Here is a 22,147-nt window from a genome sequence, read left to right on the forward strand (position 1 = left end):
TTTTTTTTTTAAGTTTACTTATTTATTTTGAGAGAGAGCACATGCACACAAGCAGGGGAAGGGCAGAGAGAGAGGAGGAGAGAGAGAATCTCAAGCAGGCTCCACACCGTCAGCACAGAGCCCGATGTGGGGCTCGAATTCATGAACCGCGAGATCATGACCTGAGCTGAAATCAAGAGTCAGACACTTAACTGACTGAGCCCCCCAGGCGCCCCTGCCCTTGTTTTAAATTCTAAGAAAGTCTTTTTAACATGCAAGTATTTCACAAATTCAAGTCTATTTGGGTGTCCCTCACTTTAAAGTAAAACAAAAACAACCCAAAAACTCTGGTTTGGAGAGAGGAGAAATAATGTCACACTCGAGGTGGGTGCTTGTTTTCTTGCTCGCTCTTTCCTCTCCTTTTTCCTCTGTGTGTTTTTGTGTACTGTAGAAAGTTTCCAGTCCCCTTTCTCTAATAATCTGCCTCCTCATTCCCTGAAATCACCCCTGTTTATTAGCCAGTTCACACAAGCAGGCACGAAGAGAGGAAATCGGGAATGCTTAATTCACTGAGCCTCGTCAGGTCTTCAGGTTTATTCGTATTTTCTGCTGTCCATCATCTACTCTTGTCTCGGGATCTTTCGGGCCTTACAATGGCGGAGCTTTCCCCAGCTTTCCATCCGGCCAAGAAGAGCTTCCGTTTCCTTCAGAAACCCCCACATTAAACTCCCATTCTCCTCCCACGTCCTGGGCACCTTTTCTGGAACTGCTTCCAGGTCTCTGTGGGACAGTTTCCTCCCCTCTCAGGGTGCACAGAGCTTCTAGAAGGACAGCCTCTTGTTCCCCCCACACAAAGATGTGCTGTAACTATGGTGAGAGCAATCTATAACCCTCCTGTCCTTATATAATTTGCTACTCCACGTTAATTTTAATTCATTACAATAAAGCAATATAATTAAAAAAATAACTCTTTAAAGTGAAGTATTTAACATGATCCTGGAAGAAAGACAGCTCTAACAGAGGGCCAGGCAGCAGGCACGGTGCACACTCATGCAAATTCAAAGGTGAGCTGTAAACCAGTACATGCAGCAACACTGCTATGCATAAAGGGCCTGGCAACGGGAGGCCTCATTCTAATCAGTCCTCAAAGGAACCTGCCATACAGAAGTGGCACTTATTCTAATTTAAAGCCCTCATGCTTTGCTTCAGTGTTGCAAAATTTATAAAAGAATAACTTCATTAAACCGCCTGGCACTTCAAACACAAATGCAAACCAGCCACAACACAGAAGGAGCTGGACAAGAGGAAGAGAAATATTCCCAGAGAGTTGTTAACTCGGATATTAAAATGAAGTCTGCGTTTGGGCGCTTCTCTCACTGGTGACCGGGTTTGACGCGCAACTTTCCTTCACCAAGGAGTGCTGCCACACGGCTCTTTACTTCTGTCATGAGGCCTGTTACTCCTCTGAGTCTGCCTAATAACACTGGAAATCATTCAAAGCGGTTCGGCAAGCCACATCACATGCAGAAATACGTCTGGCAGTACATAAATGAGCGCTATTCAATGTCCCTTTCCTGGTCTGCAGAGAGGAGACTGATTCTGAATACACACTATTATAGTTTCCATTCGCCAGGGTATATATTTCAGACTCTCCTAAGTTGTTGAAAAACTAATGTAAAAAAAAATTCCCCCCCCCGCCCCCTTAACCTCCATCTTCAAGAAAGAAAGCAGTAATAAGGGCTAAGTAGAAACAATCTGCCCAACCCATGCCCAGCACTGGAGAAAAGTTATAGTCACATCCTAAAACACACGCTTTCAAGGAAAATTCTGTTTCTCCCTGGAATCAAAGAATCAAAGATATGCTACAGTAAAATAACTTCAGGCTAGATTTCTAAGCTACGATGCAGTTTGTGTCAGAACACACATCATTTCGTGCTGTCAGCATATTTCTCCAAATCATTTCATTTATTTATTTTGGGGGGGGGGATGCAATGCAAAGACAAAGCTAGAAGCCTGTTGAAAAACTCCAACCCTCTGAGACAGTGTGTGTCACATACAAACTGTATTATGCTCTGAGATCTTGAGAGATCCCAGTAATAAAGGGCCCCTCTCCCGTTCGGTGTTTCTCAATACCCGCATCCAAATTTGGGCTGAGATTCTGTGACAATGAGAATAGAGCAAGCATTCGAACCTCTTGAAAATGATAACCCATGGATGGAGAAGAGGTAATGACCTCAGGGTAAATCCCTGGAGGCGAATCTCTCCAAAGGCGCATAACAGAAGACGTTTATTCCAGCTACCTTTCAGAACTGGGCGGTGGGGTCTTGCTCTTGTTATTGGATACTCATGCCGGCTGAGCAGCGGACAGATGGACACCATGGATGTGAACACTGGTGATCGCCAAAACCAAAAAAGCCCCAAAACCAAAAAACAACAACAATCAGTGTCATGTGATTCAGTTCATCCCTAGGATAAACAAATACTGACGTTAATGCTCTACATCTTTAGGAAGATGTTTTACAGTGCCGAAGGCTCTTTTCCATTCACATAAGGCAATATAGCGGTGAAGGTAGGTTTCTGTTATTTTTCTTTTCCATGAATAAAATAGGGCTAATCAGATGGAATGAATGAGCTAATTCAATTACAGGCAGCCTTTATTGTGCAATAAAATATGGATTATTGATCTTGTGGAGTTGGCAACGCATGATGCAAATTCAGTGCATGGGACCTGAAGATGGGAGTTTGACTGTTCTTATTCATGATAAAACCAGCAAAACAACGCTAACTAATTGAACCCAGTGCTTCAAAAGGGGACGGATGAGAGGTCACCTCACAGGGCTGGAACAGGAGCCTGAGGAGACCCTGTTAGCAAGGGAGCCATCCCTTGTTAGATTCCTACAACGAAGGAAGGGGGCATGGCTGGGCTCCTCAGGCCCATCTGTGGAGAGGAAAGCGAAAACTTGTTGGGTGGACTGAAATTTACTTGATAAGCACCTTGCTACAAATCCAATTTGGTCCCGTCCTAAGAACGAATGTATTGTTGCAGCTTTGCACTTGTTTGAAATACAGCGCAGGACGGTTTTAGTAGAATCCTTTGGTCCTTTACCTCTTAAAAAAAAAAAAATGCAATAATCAACGCTGTTAGAAAGAAAGCAGCTCTGAGTATGAGGGTCACGTGGAAAGGAAAGCGTATGCAGTCAACACTAAAGGGAAAAAAGAAGGTGAGCTCTGATATTCGATGTATATTTACACACCTCAGTTCTGCTTTCCCATTTCCCCTTATAAATCTGCCCCCAGATACTGTGGCCTGCTGATTGCCGTTTGTACTCTGCTACAGAGCGCACACCAGACTATCTCTGTATTCCTTATAAACTTCTCCCTGCCTTCCCTGCAAAGCTGGCATTCTTCCTTTTGACCGGGTTCATCCTCTCTACCTTTCTACGGACCACAGCCGAGCCCGCCCACCCCCCCCCCCCGCCCGCCGCAGCACAGAAATATGCTCTTTTCTCCCCTAATTTTTCTTTTTGAAGAGTCAAAATGGGTTCTGTGTTTTGGTAGGCATCCCTCCAAAGCATAGGTAAGCGTACATGTGGCATGTTTTCGAAAAAGACTCCGGCGGAAGGGAGGAATCAGAGATGCTAAACAACGCCGCGCAAAGTTGCAGACTGTTCGGCTACAGTCCAGAAAATGAATCCAATTTTTCATTCTGTCGTTATAAATATTTCATCGCAAATGGTACTGATTTTCTGCAACTGTGGTTAAGCAAAGGGCCTCTGTGTGAATATTTAAGAAAAAAAAAAAGAGGAGGAAGACAACGAAGAAGAAGGAGGGGGAATGAAAGATTAGCCACCAATTAATTTCTTACTTTAAATGTAAAAGATTCTGGGAGAAATTCAACAGTGATGTAGTGTGTGACTCAAAGAAGGAGAAGAAAAAAAACATTTACTCTGCTCTTCTTCTGACAGTTTCTCATAAAATATCTGCAGCCCATCTATCTTTTAGTACTCCAGGCTCCTCTGGAGAGCAGAAAATGGTGGTTTAAAGCTCACTTCAGTGCCAGTCTGCGGGAGATTGCTTTCCACAGGACCCCCGCTGATGGAGGCCTAGGGGAAGAGGCCCAGGAGTTATTCAATCAGCCCGAGACTCTGGGGCGGCTGGGGGTCCTTTGAGGGCTGATTATAAAGCTGCCCTCCTGTTGCCTGCCTCGGAACAGAATGAAATGAGCAGCCTCTTGCTGAGCAGATACTGCAAGAAGGAATTTCACCTGTCATGGAGTTTGTCAGAATTTCAGGATTTATCTTGGTGCAAAATTAATAAAATACCAACCAGGATTTCAGGCTGACTACTCAGCTGTGTCATCTCAAAGTGATCTTTCACCCAGGAAAACCTGGACAGTGAGTACAGCCACTCTTGCCTTACTTTCCCTTCGGAGGGTGAGCGAGACGATGTAATACCACCCAGACATCGGGATGAGATTTTGAACCAATTACACACAAGGCCGAATTACGTGTGGGTGCTACTGTCTTAATGTGTGACCTCTCACCCCGCTGCTGTAGTTCTAAAGCCTCTTTGGAATAAGCCCAAGTCTGAGGCATAAAAAGGCCATTTCTGCAGCTTATAACACAGTAGGTCCCCTATGGCATCACATCTGTTAAATTCATACACTGGTATTTCAGGCCTGAATTTGATTTATCTTTTAAAAAGGAGTACGAACAACAGACGATGTTAAGAGCACAGATTGTGAAACATTACAAATTAATCCTGGGTCCGCCGTGAACCGGGAGGGGCAGTATCATCTTTCGTTTTAACAGGCTGTGCCCTCCTGTCCGGTCACCCTCTGGGCTCCCCGCAGAGTGTGGGAGTGGGGAGTGGGGCGGGAGGCCCCCTGAGGGGATGGGACAGGCAGGGAACAAGTCTCCCTGCCAGCTCTGGGGCTCTGGGCTGCAGCCAGTTTTGGAGCTGGGTGTCTCTGCTCATTCTACTTCAGAAGGTGGCTTGCACCACGCAGATCACCAGAGTGTGTAAGAGGGGTTCTACGAAGCCCGGGGTTAGGGCATTTTGAGCAGAGGCTTGCGGAGCCCCGAGGCAATTAGCTCTGGTCCTCAGAGTCGGGGGGGGGGGGGCGTCACATTGCAGATGGGGCAGCATGTGGGGGACCGGGTTGGCGCTCACGCCACCGGCTGACCTGAGCCATGGGACAGAGGGCATGCACATTTCTCAGATCCAACTCTGGACTCTGAACTCAGGTTCAGGACAGACGTTGACTCCAATCGCAACGCACACCTTGTCTGCTGTCCCCGGCCTCCTGTCGCGCTCAGACCATGGGTGCCCCTTACTAATCGGCGATTGGCAGCACATCCCCGGCTCCCAGAGTCAGCGATTGGTTTAAGGCCATTGCCGCCTGTCCGTGTTCTTCGTGAGACATTAAACGACACCGTAATGCGTCCCTTCCAGCTCTTCTCCTAGTTCCAGGACAGTCCCGTTTTGGAGCGCAATCTTTAACAAAGCAGTAGTGGCCCGACAACGTTTCCGAGATCTCAGGAAAAAGTGAGAAAGAGAGAGGGAAAGCTTGCAAGCTAAGGCACAGATGGTGGGCGGAGACGCAGGGTGCTCTCAGCAGGCTTCAGTGGAGATGCATTAACTCCACAGAGGGATGAGGGCTTCCCACCAGTACCATCATGAATTATAACTGAGTATGGGAGTGAGGTCTTAGTGCCTGGCTCACAGCAAATAGACTGTTCTAGTTTCCTGCCCAATCACCTTTCACCCTTATAAACTCAAAGCACAGCAAAAGCTCACTGCTGCTATTTAATGGTATCCCGGTAGCCTTTTATGTGTCTAGAAGGCACACAAACTTAGCAGATGTGCCCAGTGGTGTAAGTCAGATAATTACAAAATTAAGTTTTGGCGATGTCAGAAAAGGAAACCTTTCACGGGTGATTCGGGTTTCCAGTGAGAGGTGGTCTTCTGTCAGCCGCGGAACGGAATCAAAGCAGGAGGGGGCGGGCGTGAAAGAAAGATGCCCACCTCTCAGACACCCTGGGTACCCGGGAAGAGACTCCCTTTCGCGCACTTTCTCCTCCCCTTATGGGAAGGCAGTTCCTGCCCAGTTGGTTAGTTCTCCCACTCGCGCATTCGATGAAGTTATCAATGAAGGAGGTCTGTTATTTTAGGCAGTTTAAAATTTCACCGCTTTTAAAGGACTCGTTTACCCTGCCTTTCACTCCCGTTTAAAGCCTTGGAGTTGCTGTTCTAAATGACAGCACCGCGAGCGAGCACTGCTTTTAAGCACTATTCATCTCACCCGCCACATCTCGGGCTTTTACAGAACACTGCTCTCTCTCTCCAATAAGGGGAACTTACTCTTTCATAGCTGCAGGGCAGAGCCTGTTCCGAGCTGTAGATTCGCTGCAAATATAACAATAAAGGATACAAATGTGAATTCCTCTTAAAATACACGCTTGGCTCTGAAGCTGCCTTGCCTTAGCAAACTCGATCAAGAGCAGCCTATCAATCTTTCTCCAAATGCACAGCAACAGCTCATTTCGCACGGCTGTCCGATGGATCGCCACATCGATGGATCAGAAGGCGCGGGAATGAATTCTTTGCTCATTTCAGGGGATTTATAGTTGAAGTCCATGATTACCATCTCTCTTTCTCTAATTGTCACAACAGTTGGATATGGGGGTGGTGTTTTCCAATAGTCGGGTAAAAGTTTGTAAACACAAAGGCTCTATTCTTGGCATTTTGTCTCCGCTAATGTGAGGAAGCTGATCCGTGTGTGGAGCGAACATCTAAAATAGGAACATATGTGGGAATTTAAAGTGCCTCTCCGGATTGCAGAATGTTCTAGAAATTTGGATTTCCAGGTCTCTCCAAAGGATCTGACTGCAAACGTGGTGAGACAGAGCTCTGTCTTTACAGGACAATCATGCCCGCAGTTTCTCGTTCCTAAAGGAGGCAGATCTTCTGGCGCTGCAGCAGCAGGCTGTCTTGGCGACATACAAGGCGGCAGGGCCAGCAAAGCCCAGCCAAGGCAGAATGTGGCAGAGGTGATGAACATTTCCAGGGGGTGGGGAGGGAGGGGGCTGTGGAACTGGCCACAGTGCTCTTCAGTACACCCTAGCTGGATGCTCCATAAAGTCGCACTGATGGCAGTTCGGAGATGGCCATCTGTCGTCAACTCTGGGCCAGACAAAAAAATAATGTAATGGCAGATCGCTAACAACAGGGCTGTTGGAGGAGGGAATGACTCCTAGAACGAGGAGGTGGTGCTCCATCTTTTAATAGCGAAAACCAGCCATCGATATGAACATCAAGAAATTAATGGATGGAGAATTTTTAAAAACTGAGCTGGGGTGTTGTAGAGACGACTCAGATGTAAATAAAGTGGCTTTGGCTTATTGCTATCACCTCTGCTGCCCCTACTTCGGTCATATTAACCACTTGATTCTTGAGCATTTGACTAGCAGGACACATGGTGAAGCAGTGAGGGCCAAATTTAGAAAAAGGTGAGCCCACGTTGTGCCTCCAAGCATGCACACGCAGATTAGGCATTTATTGGTACAAAACGGGTAATTGAAAATGCATTTACTCATTTAGTCCAAATGAGTTCATTGTGACAATCAAGCTTCTCTATCTTTCCGTACGCTTGCTTAATTTCTAGAAGGAATTTTTGTAAAAGAGCAAAATAAAGCTACCTCGTCTTTAGATGCATTGTGAATGCCATAAAATTTTAAACTCCCTTCTTTGCTCAAGAAAAACCTTAGCTTTGTGCTACTGCATAGATGATAGGAAGAGAGAGGGGGTGGGGAAGGGGGAAGGGAGGGACGGAGGGAGGGAAGGAGGGAGAGAGAGGGAGAGGGAGAGAGAATGAATAACAGTCAAACTGAGGTTAGCTGTGTCCTATTTCTTTGTCCTATATGATTAACTTTCTGCCTTCAATGGTAAGGCCAATCAATCCTGATTGAATTATCCAATATTAACAGCTGAAAGTGATCAAAAGTAATGGTGAAAACATAGCACCAATCAATAAATCAATGCAAATGATTCAGTTCCTGGAGATTCGATCAAATAAAAGAGATAGATCAATTTAACCACTGAGCAAATTAAGTGGAAGTTGGTGTAGCACCAATTTACTTCAAAAGCCCCGCAGGCCCACAAAGCAGAGAAATGAGGTGGTGGAGAAACAGACCAGTTCCAGACCCACATGCTCACTTGACACAATTTATGCTCCTGAGATCCCTGAGGCTATGTGGTGTGTTTAGGGGCTGTGATTTCAGCCCCAAGAACAAGAGACACGCAGAGGTCCAAAGGATCTGAGGAACTGGAGAGCTAAGGTACCAGGAAGCATGAACCACCCAGGAAGAGGCAGGAAGTATGCCTCCCTCATCAGCTGTCCTCCCAGAGGACCACTCTGGAGCCCAGCGCTGGAGTCCACCCAGACACGGTAACGGGCAAATCTTCCAGTCTGGGGTTCCTAAAGGAAGGCCGTACGATGAGAAGCAAGGCAGGACAGGGTGTTGAGTCTTAGAGTTGGATTGGGGATAGTGAAAGCAATCTCAAACTCCATTAGAAATAAAAACAGGACAACTGAAAAATACAGAATGGTTTGTGAGGAGTATCTGGGGCAAAATAGTTTTAGGGCACTTCTTACAGCTTTAAACGCACACTTTTCCATTCTTCCTGTTTGCAATAGAGGATCGGCCTTACTCAGAGAAAAATATGACAACGAGCTAGAGCAAACCCTCATCCCCCCCCCGCCCCGCCACATCACATCCAGACCCCACCTTGTCTTTGATGGAGGGGGCAAGATAAAACTTTTGTTTCCGCTACACGTCCTTCATTTGAGGTATATGGAGATAAGGGTCAGGTTGTTTTGAAACACATTTCTGAAAGCAAACGTAAATGTTTTGTTTTACGGTTATATGCTAAAAGGAAAAAGGGAAAGAAAAAAGCCCAAGATTCTTTAATCCTGTGAAAAAGATGAATGTTTAAAAATGAGAATTTTTACCTGGAAACCAATTAACATGAAACTATGTCAAGGTATGATTAACTGGGAAATTATTCTGGTAGAACTAGAGCAGAGAACTAAGGAAAATTCTGATGTGTTTGAGGTAGACATTTTATTTCTGAGTGATGATGACTCCCGATTAGGTTTACTTAGGTCAGCACTAGCGAGCAGGGAGAGAGGGTCAGGGGGCCAATGTCCGCCCAGTGCCTGTCTTCCTCCACACCCTGCACGGAGTGTTCTGTGTCGCCTACTCAGCTGCACTCTCACCACGATCCTGAGAGTTAGGTGTGAGGCCTTGTTGTTGCCTATGGGCCCATTGTACAGATGATAAAACTGAAGCACACAGTCAATAATAGCTTGTAAGTGACGGTGACCCTGTCAATCAAACTCTGGTGATTTTTCTCCGTAACTCATGCTTTTTCCCTTGTACTAAGCTGCCTATAGGGAATTGGTAGCAAATTAAAACAAATGAAAAAAAAAAACTAATGAAAACTATTTTTTAAACTACTAACCGCTGGAGACTTTATGGGTGGCTAAGTCTCCCATAATCACAGATATCAGAATCATTTCCATCCTTCAGAACCAGCTTGAACACCTCCCACATGAGGTCTTTCTTGAGTCTCCCAGCTGGAGAATAAGCATCTTCTTTTGGAATACTTATAACCATTGACTACATATTAGCTCATATAATGTTTAATCATCTGCATTGTCTTATCTTTTCTAGGAGACTATAAATGTGATATATTTCTAATTATTTTTTATGTCATAGAGTGATTGGGACCATGGTCGATTTAAAATGATGACGTGGTAATTTTACAAATATTTGAATTAATAAATATGCTCCTTAATTAACAATGGCACTGGGACAATAGTAGTAAATAGCATAGGGCTTGTGATTTTGACTATGACTCCTAAATGTCTCATCATGTATTATTTAATAACTTGAGACACAGATTTGTATTAAATTGATTAAAAGCCTAGTTTAAGAAAACAGCTAAGTTAGCAAGTGACCCAGTGACTGGCTCAGCAGCCACATGGCCACGCTGTACTGTTGTCTTTTACAGCCCATCCTATGTGCGCTGCATCATTTTCTTTCAGAAATATGACCGTAAAACTTGAGCACCAGTTAAGCTGCGGTGTGAAAAAAGGCATCCAGATGAGGTGATCTGGTGGGAAAGAGGAGAAAAACAGCTGAAGAGACAATTACATACTGAAAAAGAAGTGATACCCGAAAATCATGGTGTATCCCTCAGAATGTCAGCTGCATTTTGAATGTGGAAAACACTGCATTCGTGAGCTTAAGGAGGGAAGGGCTGCGTATCAAAATAACCTTTGATTCAAAAGGAACTCAAATACCAGAATCTCAGAGCCTGAAGTTCACCCAGGCCAATTCCGTCTCTCCCTCCTGCTGAAATTCCCTCAACATTCATTACATTCGTAACATGGTGCCTGATGGAACTTTCTACGAGACACGTTGGAAGGGAATGATTTGATCACTGCTATTGAATTGTAGCTTGTCTAGAGGCACCAATTAAAGAGTAATTAGTATATTGAAAGAAAGTGGCCTATTCAGCAGCATTTTTACAAACACACCACTTGCTCACACCTGTATAAACCACTTTGGATACAAATATGCATTGTAGGATATTATTCTTGGACCAGACCATCCCTCGCTCAAAGCAGCTTCCTTAAGTGCTGCAGAAAAAGTTGTGAGGTCTATTAGGAAAACATGTGAAACATTCAATATATTCATTTGCTTTTAAAATAACAAAATGTTCATTTAGTTCCAATAATACACTTTTATTCCAAAGCACATCTTCCCCACCGGCATGCAAGATACAAATAGATTAGAATTGCTTGCAAAAGTGAGGGAAAACTCTACCAAAGAAGAAAGACTACCTTGCCAATAATTGCACATTATATATCTCTAAACTGGAATGAGTACTTTCGGTAAGAAAGGTTTAGGGGTCATGTGAAGAGTATAAGCTTCCATACTGGCAAAAGGTGTGTCTTAGATTGAGTGTTCCATAGAAGTAGAGGTTTTGTCTCATTTAATTCTAAAAGGAATTGTGGGGGCGCCTGGGTGGCGCAGTCGGTTAAGCGGCCGACTTCAGCCAGGTCATGATCTCGCGGTCCATGAGTTCGAGCCCCGCGTCGGGCTCTGGGCTGATGGCTCAGAGCCTGGAGCCTGTTTCCGATTCTGTGTCTCCCTCTCTCTCTGCCCCTCCCCCGTTCATGCTCTGTCTCTCTCTGTCCCAAAAATAAATAAACGTTGAAAAAAAAAATTTTAAAAATAAAATAAAAAAATAAGAAAATAAAAAAAAAATAAATAAAAATAAAAGGAATTGTGGTCTGTGATGTCCAAAAGATGATATCTGAATCATTGGTGTCCTGAAGATGGACAGTGCATAATAAGGAATTATCTGAGTACTGACTGGCGTTGTAGGCAAATATCAATGAAAATAACATACTCCCGTGTGTGTGTGTGCGTGTGTGTGTGTGTGTGTGTGTGTGTGTTGGGTATATAATTTTATACCCAACAAAGCACGTCTATTCACACACACAAAAAAAATGGTTTCACATTTTTAACTGGGCATAAGTAGTGAAAGAAACGTAAATTAATTTTATGCTCATGAAATCATTTATGCACCACACCACTGAAAGACATACCATCGTTATATTATGAGGCAACTTTCAAATGCTCACCCTTGACTTGCCCTAGTATTCTCACTCTGACAGAAGAATCAAATAAACTATATGCTTTCAATCTTCCATTGGATTTCAGTTTGTGGGCGTTTCGTTTCATAACCTCTTATGAAAAGTCTGCCTTTCTGAACTTCAGTGGCATAAACAAACAGATGACTTCAAGTGGTATGTATGATATATGTCAATTTTAAAACTTGCACTTACTTTACTTACCACAGTGTGAACTACAGTGAGCTGATAAAATGGCTTCATTTGTCATTTTTCTATTCTTATTATTTTGGTTACCGATCTTATTTTCTATTGTTACCTTAATTTCAGTCAATTTTCCCCTTCCTTCTAGAAATTAACAAAACTATTATGGTTTTGGTACACTTACCATGCCCACTTTTCATGCAGGAAATAAAAGAAATCAATCTTTAAAAATTACATTAATTCCATCCTCTAAGCCCAGGTGTAAAGCTAATTTGGGTAATGAAAGCAAATGTACAGGACTGTGAACCCCTGAGGGTAAAGCATAAAAATCCAAATACTCTCAAAACGAGAAAAAGTAAAGTTAACTCTGATCCATTTTTCTTAATGTACTGGAACCAAAACCCACTGTTAGTGGGTTTAGAAAATAGACTTACATAGATATTTCAATGATGGTTGATATTAGCTTTGTAACAATGATCACATACTAACTATAAAAAAAACTTTTGTCTAGGGGATGATGCGTATATTGAACCTGGGTATTCATATCAAGACCATGTTTGATTCTGGGTAATGGGATTGGAAAAGGAGCGTTCACAGCTTTGGATTGTGGAATAAGTCTTCTTGTGACCCAGATCACAATCTGAATGAATGAGTCAGGAATATTTTGAGACATGTTTGACCTTCTAAGATCCTAAAGACTCAGGAATAGTTGTATGTTTTGTATTGTATCTTTCATACCAACAGTTCTCAAAGTGTGGCTCAGGGACTTCTGGGGTCTCCTGGATCCTCTCCAGGGGTCTGTTATGTCAGGACTATTTTCACAGTAGCATTAAGACATCATTTGCCCTTACACCCTCATCATCTCATGAGCGCAGAGTAGAGTTTCCTACAGGTGACTTGACAAGGGATAAGTGATGACATCATCTCTCTGACAGCTAGTAGAATCGCAGGTGTGTATATTCTTGTGTTTAAAACTTCTCTCAAGTTTGATTTCTAATACGGAAATATCAATAGATAGTAAGCTGCACAAATCATAGGCCCTTGTGGTCATCGATCATTTTAAGTGTAAAGACATCCTGAGCTCAAAGAGTTTGAAAACCACAGGTCTAGACTAATTGTAGAACAGAATGAATACCGTATGTTCCACGAAACCCTAAAGTATACTATAAAAGAAACCTGGAGTCCTGAAGGATGTGGATAATTGCTCAGCTTTGTCTGTGCTATGGAGGGGTACAGGCTACTACGGCCATAGTGTCGGGTTCTTTTAATGAAAGACACCCACCAAAGTCTTACCAACAGGTTAGCTGTATTAGAAATCTACTAATAACAGTACAAAAGTGCAAATTTGTTGCAAACTTTTTTCAAGAACATGAGAGAGAAGTCAGTCTCTATAGAATCTCTACAACTTTGATTTTAAGCTATTATTAATTCTGCTCCACAGTTTACATGCTAAGTATCACTAGGTATATTGGCCATATCCTTTACAGAGTCCTAAAAACCCAAAGGACTTATCTTTTGAAACATCTGGCAATAAGAATATATTTTGAAACAGAAATTTAGGTTGTATTAAGAAGATACACTTTCTGACAACAGTCTGTGTCAGAGTAGATATCCCAAACAGATGTGACAGAGTAGATAGCTATTGAGAAGCGATAGAAAGTAAGATAGCAACTTTAATTTCAGCCCACTGACACCACTATGACAATGGGCTTACCCATTCTTTCATAGATTTTTTTATTTCACCTCCTTAATTTGCTATTTGTTTACTTATAGAACAGATGATAAACTGTAAATTTCTTATTTTGACACATAGTTCACATTAATCTGGCTTCCCCAGAGCCCAAAGAGGTACAAAGCTGTCTCAGGGTCTACAGTGTACGATGAAAAACTAAGGAGTGTGTGTGTGGGGGGGGGGGGTGGGCAGGGGGGAGGGTGGGTTCCTGCTTAAACAGACCTGGTTTAAGAGATTCATTGTGAAAAATAATTACCCCTTCCCCCCCCCCCCGTTCAGGCTAAATAACTTTATTGTTAATCATTGTTAATAATAATGCTCATAATAATAAAATAATTTTAAGTTCGAACTCATTCTCCTCCAAGGGGACCAGTAAAATTTAACAAAAACATGTCACTCCTATCGTTTTGTCAGAAAAATAAGCGTAAGTATTATGCCCATTTTTCAGGTGAAGTAGCAGAAAAAAAAAGACTTCTTTTCCTTTCACAATAAGTAACATTTCTAGGATAGAATCCAGGTCTCTTACCCATATTTTAACTACTAGTCTATTGCTAAGAGTAATAAAACCAACCAAACATTTGCATTATATTTTATAGTTGGTACCTATTACTTCATGTTACCTAACAACAACCCCGTAAGTGTTACACCTGTCTATCATTTCTTCATAACCAAGGTTCAGAGACATTATGGACCAGTGCAAAGTCATATACCTAGCGAGTGGGACACTCAAGGCTAAACCTGATGTCTTTGGATGCCAAAATTTTAACTAGAGGCTGTTCCTAAGTAATAATTATTCTCTTCCATTATGTGGAAGAAACATACTGGACAAGAGTACAGCTTCTTTCTTCTCTTCCCCTCTCCCTTCCGATTTCAAGCCCCTCAGGATAACAATGACTTGGACATCCATCCAGCTTGGAGTCCATTGGGAACAGAACATGAATAAAACAGGATTGGGGAGAATGGGCCATAACAGCGAGGTGAATGATCCCATAGTCCAATAAACCTGACCTCTAAGCCTATCACACTGGGTCAGAAGGTCCAATTATAGGTCTGTTCTAGTTCTTTTTATGATTGACAGCAGCCAGAGGCAAAATTACTTTGGTGTCTGTTAATCCAGCCTCTAATTCTCCCTTTGCCCCAATACGCACAGAGCATCATGGTGGCCCAGGGTGAGTGATACTGTGAATCCAGATTTAAAATGCCCTTGTTTCCTATAAGAAGAGCAACTGAGTTCAATCCCAGTTCTCCTCGTGGGGACATTACCTGCAGCTCTGTTTGGAAGAAAAACTTCTGTGGACATTGTGTGCAGTCATAGATCTTGTCTTCTTGTCCATGGGCAGAGAAAATATGCTGCTGCAACTTGTTTGCTTGAACAAACACTGAAATGATAAAAGGATGGTGAACCTTGGGTTATTTTCTTTCCGAAATGCCCTCAGTCAATGACTCCCTGTGAACAGACCCAGGCTGAGCGGACTGAATGCCGCACCTTCTGGGTGTGACCACTGCCAGGCCCCCGGGGAGGGCTGAGTCACATCTGCTCATGCTTGGGTCCCCGGCTTTTGTTAAGATGCACTCTACCAAGCACCCAATTCAGCCCAAACAGCTCCAAAGTAAAGGTTTATCGAGGCCCTGCTCCCTATAAATCTTTTAAAAATAAAGCTGAAAATTGTCAAATGCACAGCCCTGTCTGAACAGAAATGACTCTTATTTCTCAGCAACCCACAGGTTAAGAAATCATAGATGCCAAAACCCTGCTTATTGTATTTGCCTAAAGTTATAGCTGGCAAACAGTTCTCTATTTAAATGTGTTAATGCTAAAAATTATATCCCACAGCTACTCTGGGGCACTGTCTATAAATGTGAAACAGAACGGCAGGTAAATTCTCTTTGGATACTTTAAGATCAACTCAGCCTACACACTGAATGCAAGGGTTTCAATAATATAAACATGTTCAATTTTAATGACTACAAAACAAGGCCCTAAGACTGTGTAACAGTTTACCTAGGAGACATACTATTAATAATTAAATTGTATATGCCAGAGGCAGTGTTTGGGTTGGCAGAACTGACTTCTGATGGATGCCTGGTGCACTGTGACCTAAAAAAGTTTGCATCTACAATATTAATCTGTATAGGCAGGGAGAGGATTTATTAAAGATGTTGGCATTTGACTTTGACTCCACTCTAATCATTAAAATTATTCTAATTGCCAGCCAACCTAAAATATTAGAATATTGTTCTTGTGAGTCATACATTTTAATCACATTTCTCATTACCTTAAAAAACTACTCAGATTTCTTTGCTCCCACCTAACATGCTTTATATTGGAAGTTCTTTTTTTTTTAATTGTTATTTCTAAAATTACTTCAAGATACACTGAAACAATTCAGGTCTGTCAGCACAGAAAATGCAGACGACTCATGATTAATGCATTTTTGTCTCTTACCTACATCCACAAAAGATGGGTTTTTATACAGATTTGCAACTGATCTCCATATAACTTAGCACATGTTATGAGGCTTCTGGCTACAACATGAAATAACTATTTTATTAGGGGTCTCAGTCATGAGATCTATGACCCAGTCTTCCTTATGAAGACTTACCACGAGCTTTTATAAAGAACCCTGACTCCTGACTCATTGTATCTTAAGATAAATACTATGTTGTGGTAAAAATATAACAATATATTTTATCTTAATTGCTGAGAACAAATTGGTGGTTACCAGAGGGGAAGCAGGTCGGGGGATGGGCTAGATGGGTGATGGGGATTAAGGCGTTCATTTGTTGTGATGAGCGCCGGGTGACGTATGTAAATGCTGAATCGCTAAATTGTACACTTGAAACTAATATTACACTGTATGTTAACTGGAATTTAAATAAAAACTTAAAAAGATAAATTTTAAAAAGCACCCCCCAAGCCCAATATATATTTTTAAATATGAATCGAAAGCACAAGAACAACAACAACGAAACAGTTCCAAAAGAAGGAGTGGCTGATGGAATTATTGAAAGAAGGAGGCTCACAGGCAAATGTCATTAACACATTCAAGAACTACTCGCAGTAACTGTATAATGAACATGGCCCTTCTCTTCTTTTGTTACAGGACAGAAATCTACAGGCTGAATGTAGTAAAGGTTAATAATCAATGCCTGGGATCTTGCTCTGCAAACAAAGAAGTCAATTTTGAGAGAAGGATATATTTTTGTTGTGTTTTGGTCTTTTTTTTTTTTTTTGACAAGTAAGAAGGGAACATAGCCTTGAGGGGCTTGACCACTGAGTTCAAGACATATGCAAAACAATCACAAAGGACTTTCCAAAATAACTTTGTCACTGTTGAGGGGAGTACCAGAAATACGTGTGATCATATCTCAACCCCATGGGCTTCAAATTATAGATTCTGATTTACATTTTTGTTTTTTTGCTGCTGCTGCAAACTATAGAGCCAAAACATCCAATGAAAGTTTCTTCTTAAAAGTGTAAATTTATATTAAAAATCCATCCAATTTCCTAGGAAATAAATGCCTCACCTAATCTGTTCATCTAATCTGTTTTCTAGCTCCAGGAATTTGGGAGGGTTTTAATGCTACCTTTTTATTTCTTATGGGAAATGTTAGAAAACTCTCCAAGTTTAAGTAACAGACATAGGCTGGCAACACGGCTGCACTTGCAGTCAGACGTCTTGCGATTAAGAAGCAGCTTCGTGCAGGCACTCTTGCCTTGGTAACCTTTTCACACCGAGAGGAGAAAAGGGAACAAAACATGGATGTCGTTTTCCAAATGGAAAAGTGCAAACTTCTGAGAGAACTTGAAATGCCATTTGTTCATCCTGACAGTTAACCTTCCTGCCCATTTGAGCCTTTAAGTGGGCGGCAATCAATAATGCTAATAAGCAGAAATCAAACATCTTCTCCCCAAATTGAACAGAAGTCCTGTCTGTAAAAGGCCATTGTGGTGGGAATATGCTTTGGTAGGAAAGACATGAACTGGCCATGAAGCTCTCTAGAGTTTCCTACCTGTAAAGCAGACGGGGCACTTGAAGGTACCTCCCATCCCTTCGAAGCTGTGCTCTATCAGATGGCACTGGAGTTTGGCAGGGGAGTCGAAGGTCTGGCTGCAGAGCTTACATTCATGGTTCAGTCCTTCATCTGTGAAGAATACATGAACAGAAAAGTTGAAACACATCATATCTTTTTAAAAATTTTTTCTACATGTTTTATTTATTTTTGAGAGAGCAGAAGCAGGGGAGGGGCAGAGAGAGAGGAGGACAGAGGATACAAAGCGGGCTCTGCGCTGACACCAGAGAGCCTGAGGTGGGGCTTGGACTCATGAACGGTGAGATCGTGACCTAAGCTGAAGTCAGATGCTCAGTCGACTGAGCCACCCTGGTGCCCCCACATCATATCTTTAACGGACGAGTGTAATTGCATCTGTTAAACTACTTCCATCACCAAATATAAATATATAGTAGCATATATGGTTGTGGGTTCTTATTTCACATTACCTACGAATTTGTATCAACGTAAAACATTTCTGGAATTTAAACTCCAAAGAGAATCAGAAGGCAGTATTTATCTTCCAGGTGAAGCATTTTGTTAAGCTTTTAAGGTATCATTAGGATGTCACTGATAAGGCATCTCTTTTTCACTATCATGATTTTATGGCTGTGTATTTCCAAAGTCCTAAAATAATGGACCCAAGGAAAATGGACAGCTTCTTCCTTAAGTCTCTCCTCTGGTTTTCCTAGAATGTTCTACAAATTCATATTTCTTTTTTTTTTTAAGATTATTAATTTATTTGGAGAGAGAGAGAGAGCAAGAGCCAGTATGAGTGGCGGAGAGGCAGAGAAAGAGAGGGAGAGAGAGAGAATTCCAAGAAGGTTCTATGCTGTCAGCACAGCACGAACTGTGAGATCATGACCTGAGCCGAAATCAAGAATCAAACGCTTAAACGACTGAGCCACCTGGGCGCCCCTACACATTTCTATTTCTAACTATAAGGTTTTTAGTGATACTCCCATTGACACAAGCTTTCTTTTTCTATTCCCAAGATTTCTGGGCAATTTTGAAATGCTTACAGTTTATCCTACAAGTGCTATTTTTATGCAGGGTACTCCCGGTTCTCCATATCTTCTCAGTTCATTGCTCCTTCTACTTTGTAAGATAGTTTCAATTTTACCCAGTGATCTAGACTCTGTCTTTCTCCGAAGGAATTTCTACGAGCTCCATGCTCAGTTTTGACTAGTCCTGGATTTTTCTTTGATATCTTAGGAACAAGATGGTAGAAAAATATTTCAACGTAATAATAATTGCTATATAATGTGAAAAGTTTCTGTTGTCGATAGACGCCATTATTTTTAGGTTGCCTATTTCCTCATTAAAATGTTTCTGAAACTTAAAATTTAAGGATTAGTCCAACTTATTTCAATTTGCAATTATAAGAAACGAAAACCAGTAGCACTGGAATGAACAACCCAACACTTCTGGAGTATTTTCTGCATTTTGGACACTGCTCTTCTAAGTGCCCAGATATAAATTCATTAATTTAACAGCTACTATTAGCCCCATTTTACAGATGAGGAAAATGAGGCCCAGAGACTGTAAGTGATTTTTACCCTGAGTCACAGGGTCAATATTTGGTGGAGCCAGAACTTAACTCCAGGCATCTGGGCCTCAAGGTCCATGATCTTAGCAAATAGGCTATGACATTCACCAACTACTCCCAAATGACTTATCAGAGTAAGGCCAGAGAGGTTGCAATTTGACCTGGCTTGTTATCAGCTTATACTCTTACCTTCTCCTATTTGCAGTGATAAAAAATGTTACTAAGGATCATTAGTGAATGATCTAGGGAATGTGAAAGACGTATTCGTACCATGTGGGCAACAAGTCTATACTCCAAAGGTATTTCCTTCCATGCAACACAACATGCATGTGTAAGTCCTTCTCCAGCTGATATTACTGGCAACACAAAGGCTCAATTACAAAGTGAATTATTATTAGCTAACTAGGAGTAAAAATCACTCTATTTGTATTCCTAATCTTTCTTCTCACATAAGTATGAGTCTTTAGAAGCAGAGGATTGGAATTTGTAAAAAGAGAAGCAAAGCACTAATTAAGCCACCCAGTACTGTCTACATTTCACAAGAGATAAAAACCTACTCTGTATTTGGGTGGCACAGTAAATTCCTTGATTATAATTATGTAAGAAGGAGTTTAATTGTGCATACTGACATGACAAGGGGTTATACAAAAAGCTTTAGGGATTATATAAGATCAAGGGGTTTTCATCTGTTCTTTTCTCTCTTTCTTTTTTTAATCCTAAAGTCACCAAAAATTTTCCGAATTTTAGATATTAAGAAATATAAGAAACACCACTGTAGGGAATTGGGTCAGTAAGTTGATCATCAGAAATACTTAGCAAATTTAAATGTTTCCTTGATGCCGCATACCTTACTTTGGTGGTAAGAAGGTAACCAGGAGTCTTTATTTCATCTTTAAATTACGTGTTTTGCACAAGAACCAAGACGCAGCCTATGGGTGTGAGCAGGTATACACATTTGTTCCGGAATTCTTAAACTCGCAATATTTGTGAAGTAATATATGTAAGCCTGGCTGGCTTCCTTGGGGATAATGACTGACTGTTGCATGAACACAAAGTGAATTATGCAAGTTAGAATGGTCTTTAATGTGATGTTTTTTCTTGACTATGAGTATTTTGTTTGAAAAAATAATAGAAAGGAAGAAAGATATATGTGTATGAATACAAGCAAAACGTCTTCATCGATTTTTATTTATTTCCTATCCTAAGAACAGAGTCATTCCATCACAAAACATTACATAATCCAAATTTAGTCAGGTGAATTCACAAAATGGTGGCACACAATGATAAAGCATTTACGCATGATTAGTGCAGACTTAGTTGCCCTGAACCCCATATCCGGTGAAGGCACTAAGGGATACCAATGATCATAACAATAGCTTCTGGCATTTTCAGAACTGTTTACAGTTTAAAGCACATTTTTTTAATATGAAAAAAAAAGATGCTGGGGGTTCTACCTGCCTTTCATTTCTAAGTTACATTTGAGTTTTTTTTTTTTTTCCAACTACTGACTTTTCCCAGCTATTTGAGTAGGATAGAAAATATATCTGAATTATTACACAGCAAATGATAGATAAGCAAAAGCTAGTGTGCTCCGAGCTACAAGTGAACACATCTAGACATTTCTCCCACTTTTATTAACTTCCCTACTCACTTTCTCCCTGCTCCTACTTGCTTATTTCCACAGGGTCAAATGGATAATGAGTGAGTGATAGGGGGACCCAGAACGCTTTTACCACTGGTTAACAGAACCCATTTTATACTGTTCAACTGAAGAACAGGGTAGAGATAGTATTGGGAAACTAAGACAACATATTTATAATATGAATTCACAAGTTTATCCTTATTCAGAGTCTGTTTAACTCAGCTCCCATATATTCTCTATTTGCATTGTGTGGCTAAGAGCAGTGTGTTAGTTTTCAAACAATTTTCTAAAAAATCCTTAGTACTGGGGGATCTACCTTAGGTAAGCCCTGTTTCCTTCCAAAAGTGAGTTTCTCTCCTTTCTTCTTGCTATCTGGTATGAGGTAGTAAGGAGCTGTAAAGTGACACTGTGGTTTTAATTTCAAGTTGATGTTCATGGGGAGGCACTATCAACACCTCTGAATGCAGGTGAACTTAAGCCTTAGACTCAGGATTTTGCCGAGGAAGCCACAACTTGCACCTTGTCTTTTTATCTCCCTTCTTCGTAAAGGTGCCAAAAGCCTAAAAATTCAAGCAAAGTGACCATTTCTGCTCTCCGGAAAGGTAGCAGCTGACAGTAATTGGATAATACAGTCTGACTCATTTATTAAAAAGAGATTCTGAGTCAATTGATTTAATAACCATTACAATATTCCATTAAGGATATAATAGGCTAGTGCAGCCCTATTTTTTTTATTGAGTTATGGATGAGATCTACGGATGAAATTTCTAGATTTTTCTTCCCTTTTTTGCCTATCCATAGTCTCTAGATTTTCCACAGGGAGTAAAATTTGCCTTTGTAGGTGACTTTGGAAGCTAAAGACTAAAACTGCTACCCTTTCCATACCCTACGAATAAAGATTGATGGCCACACTGCAATTCTGATTGTCCAAAAGTTACATAGCAAATAAGCAATATTATGCAGTACAGAAAAACTCCAGTTCTAAACACTAGGCTGAAAAGTATTCTAACAAATACATGGGAGAGCAGAAATTAGCACAAGGAAAGGGAGAAAGAAACATCAGAGCGCGATTAGTCAGTTGAACGAGAAGACCATGGACCTTCCAGGATAAACCCTCATCTTTCCAGAAAACCCCTGTTTGTTATGTACTGGTGGAGGGAAGCATGCGTGTGGCCAGCACTGTGGGTCCAAGGTCAGGAAAGGCACGAGTGAAGCTCTCACCACTGAGAACATGTTGGAGGCCAGCGACTTCCTGTCCTGGTCAACCGCTTTAAAGCATGA

General features: G+C 41.5%; 1 protein-coding gene across 5 annotated transcripts in view; it reads right to left on the reverse strand.

The window, feature by feature from the left end:
* ZNF521 (zinc finger protein 521) overlaps positions 1–22,147 on the reverse strand; it is a 277,721-nt gene that overhangs the window by 11,606 nt on the left and 243,968 nt on the right. For all 5 annotated transcript variants that reach the window (XM_053206342.1, XM_027068674.2, XM_053206340.1 and 2 more), the window contains 2 exons: positions 17,637–17,768; positions 14,886–15,001 (listed from right to left, as the gene is read on the reverse strand). In XM_053206342.1, the coding sequence (XP_053062317.1) occupies positions 14,886–15,001; positions 17,637–17,768 (248 nt within the window). The remainder of the gene's footprint in view (positions 1–14,885; positions 15,002–17,636; positions 17,769–22,147) is intronic.

This window comes from Acinonyx jubatus, chromosome D3 (genome assembly GCF_027475565.1).
Source record: "Acinonyx jubatus isolate Ajub_Pintada_27869175 chromosome D3, VMU_Ajub_asm_v1.0, whole genome shotgun sequence".
NCBI classification, from domain to species: Eukaryota; Metazoa; Chordata; class Mammalia; order Carnivora; family Felidae; genus Acinonyx; species Acinonyx jubatus.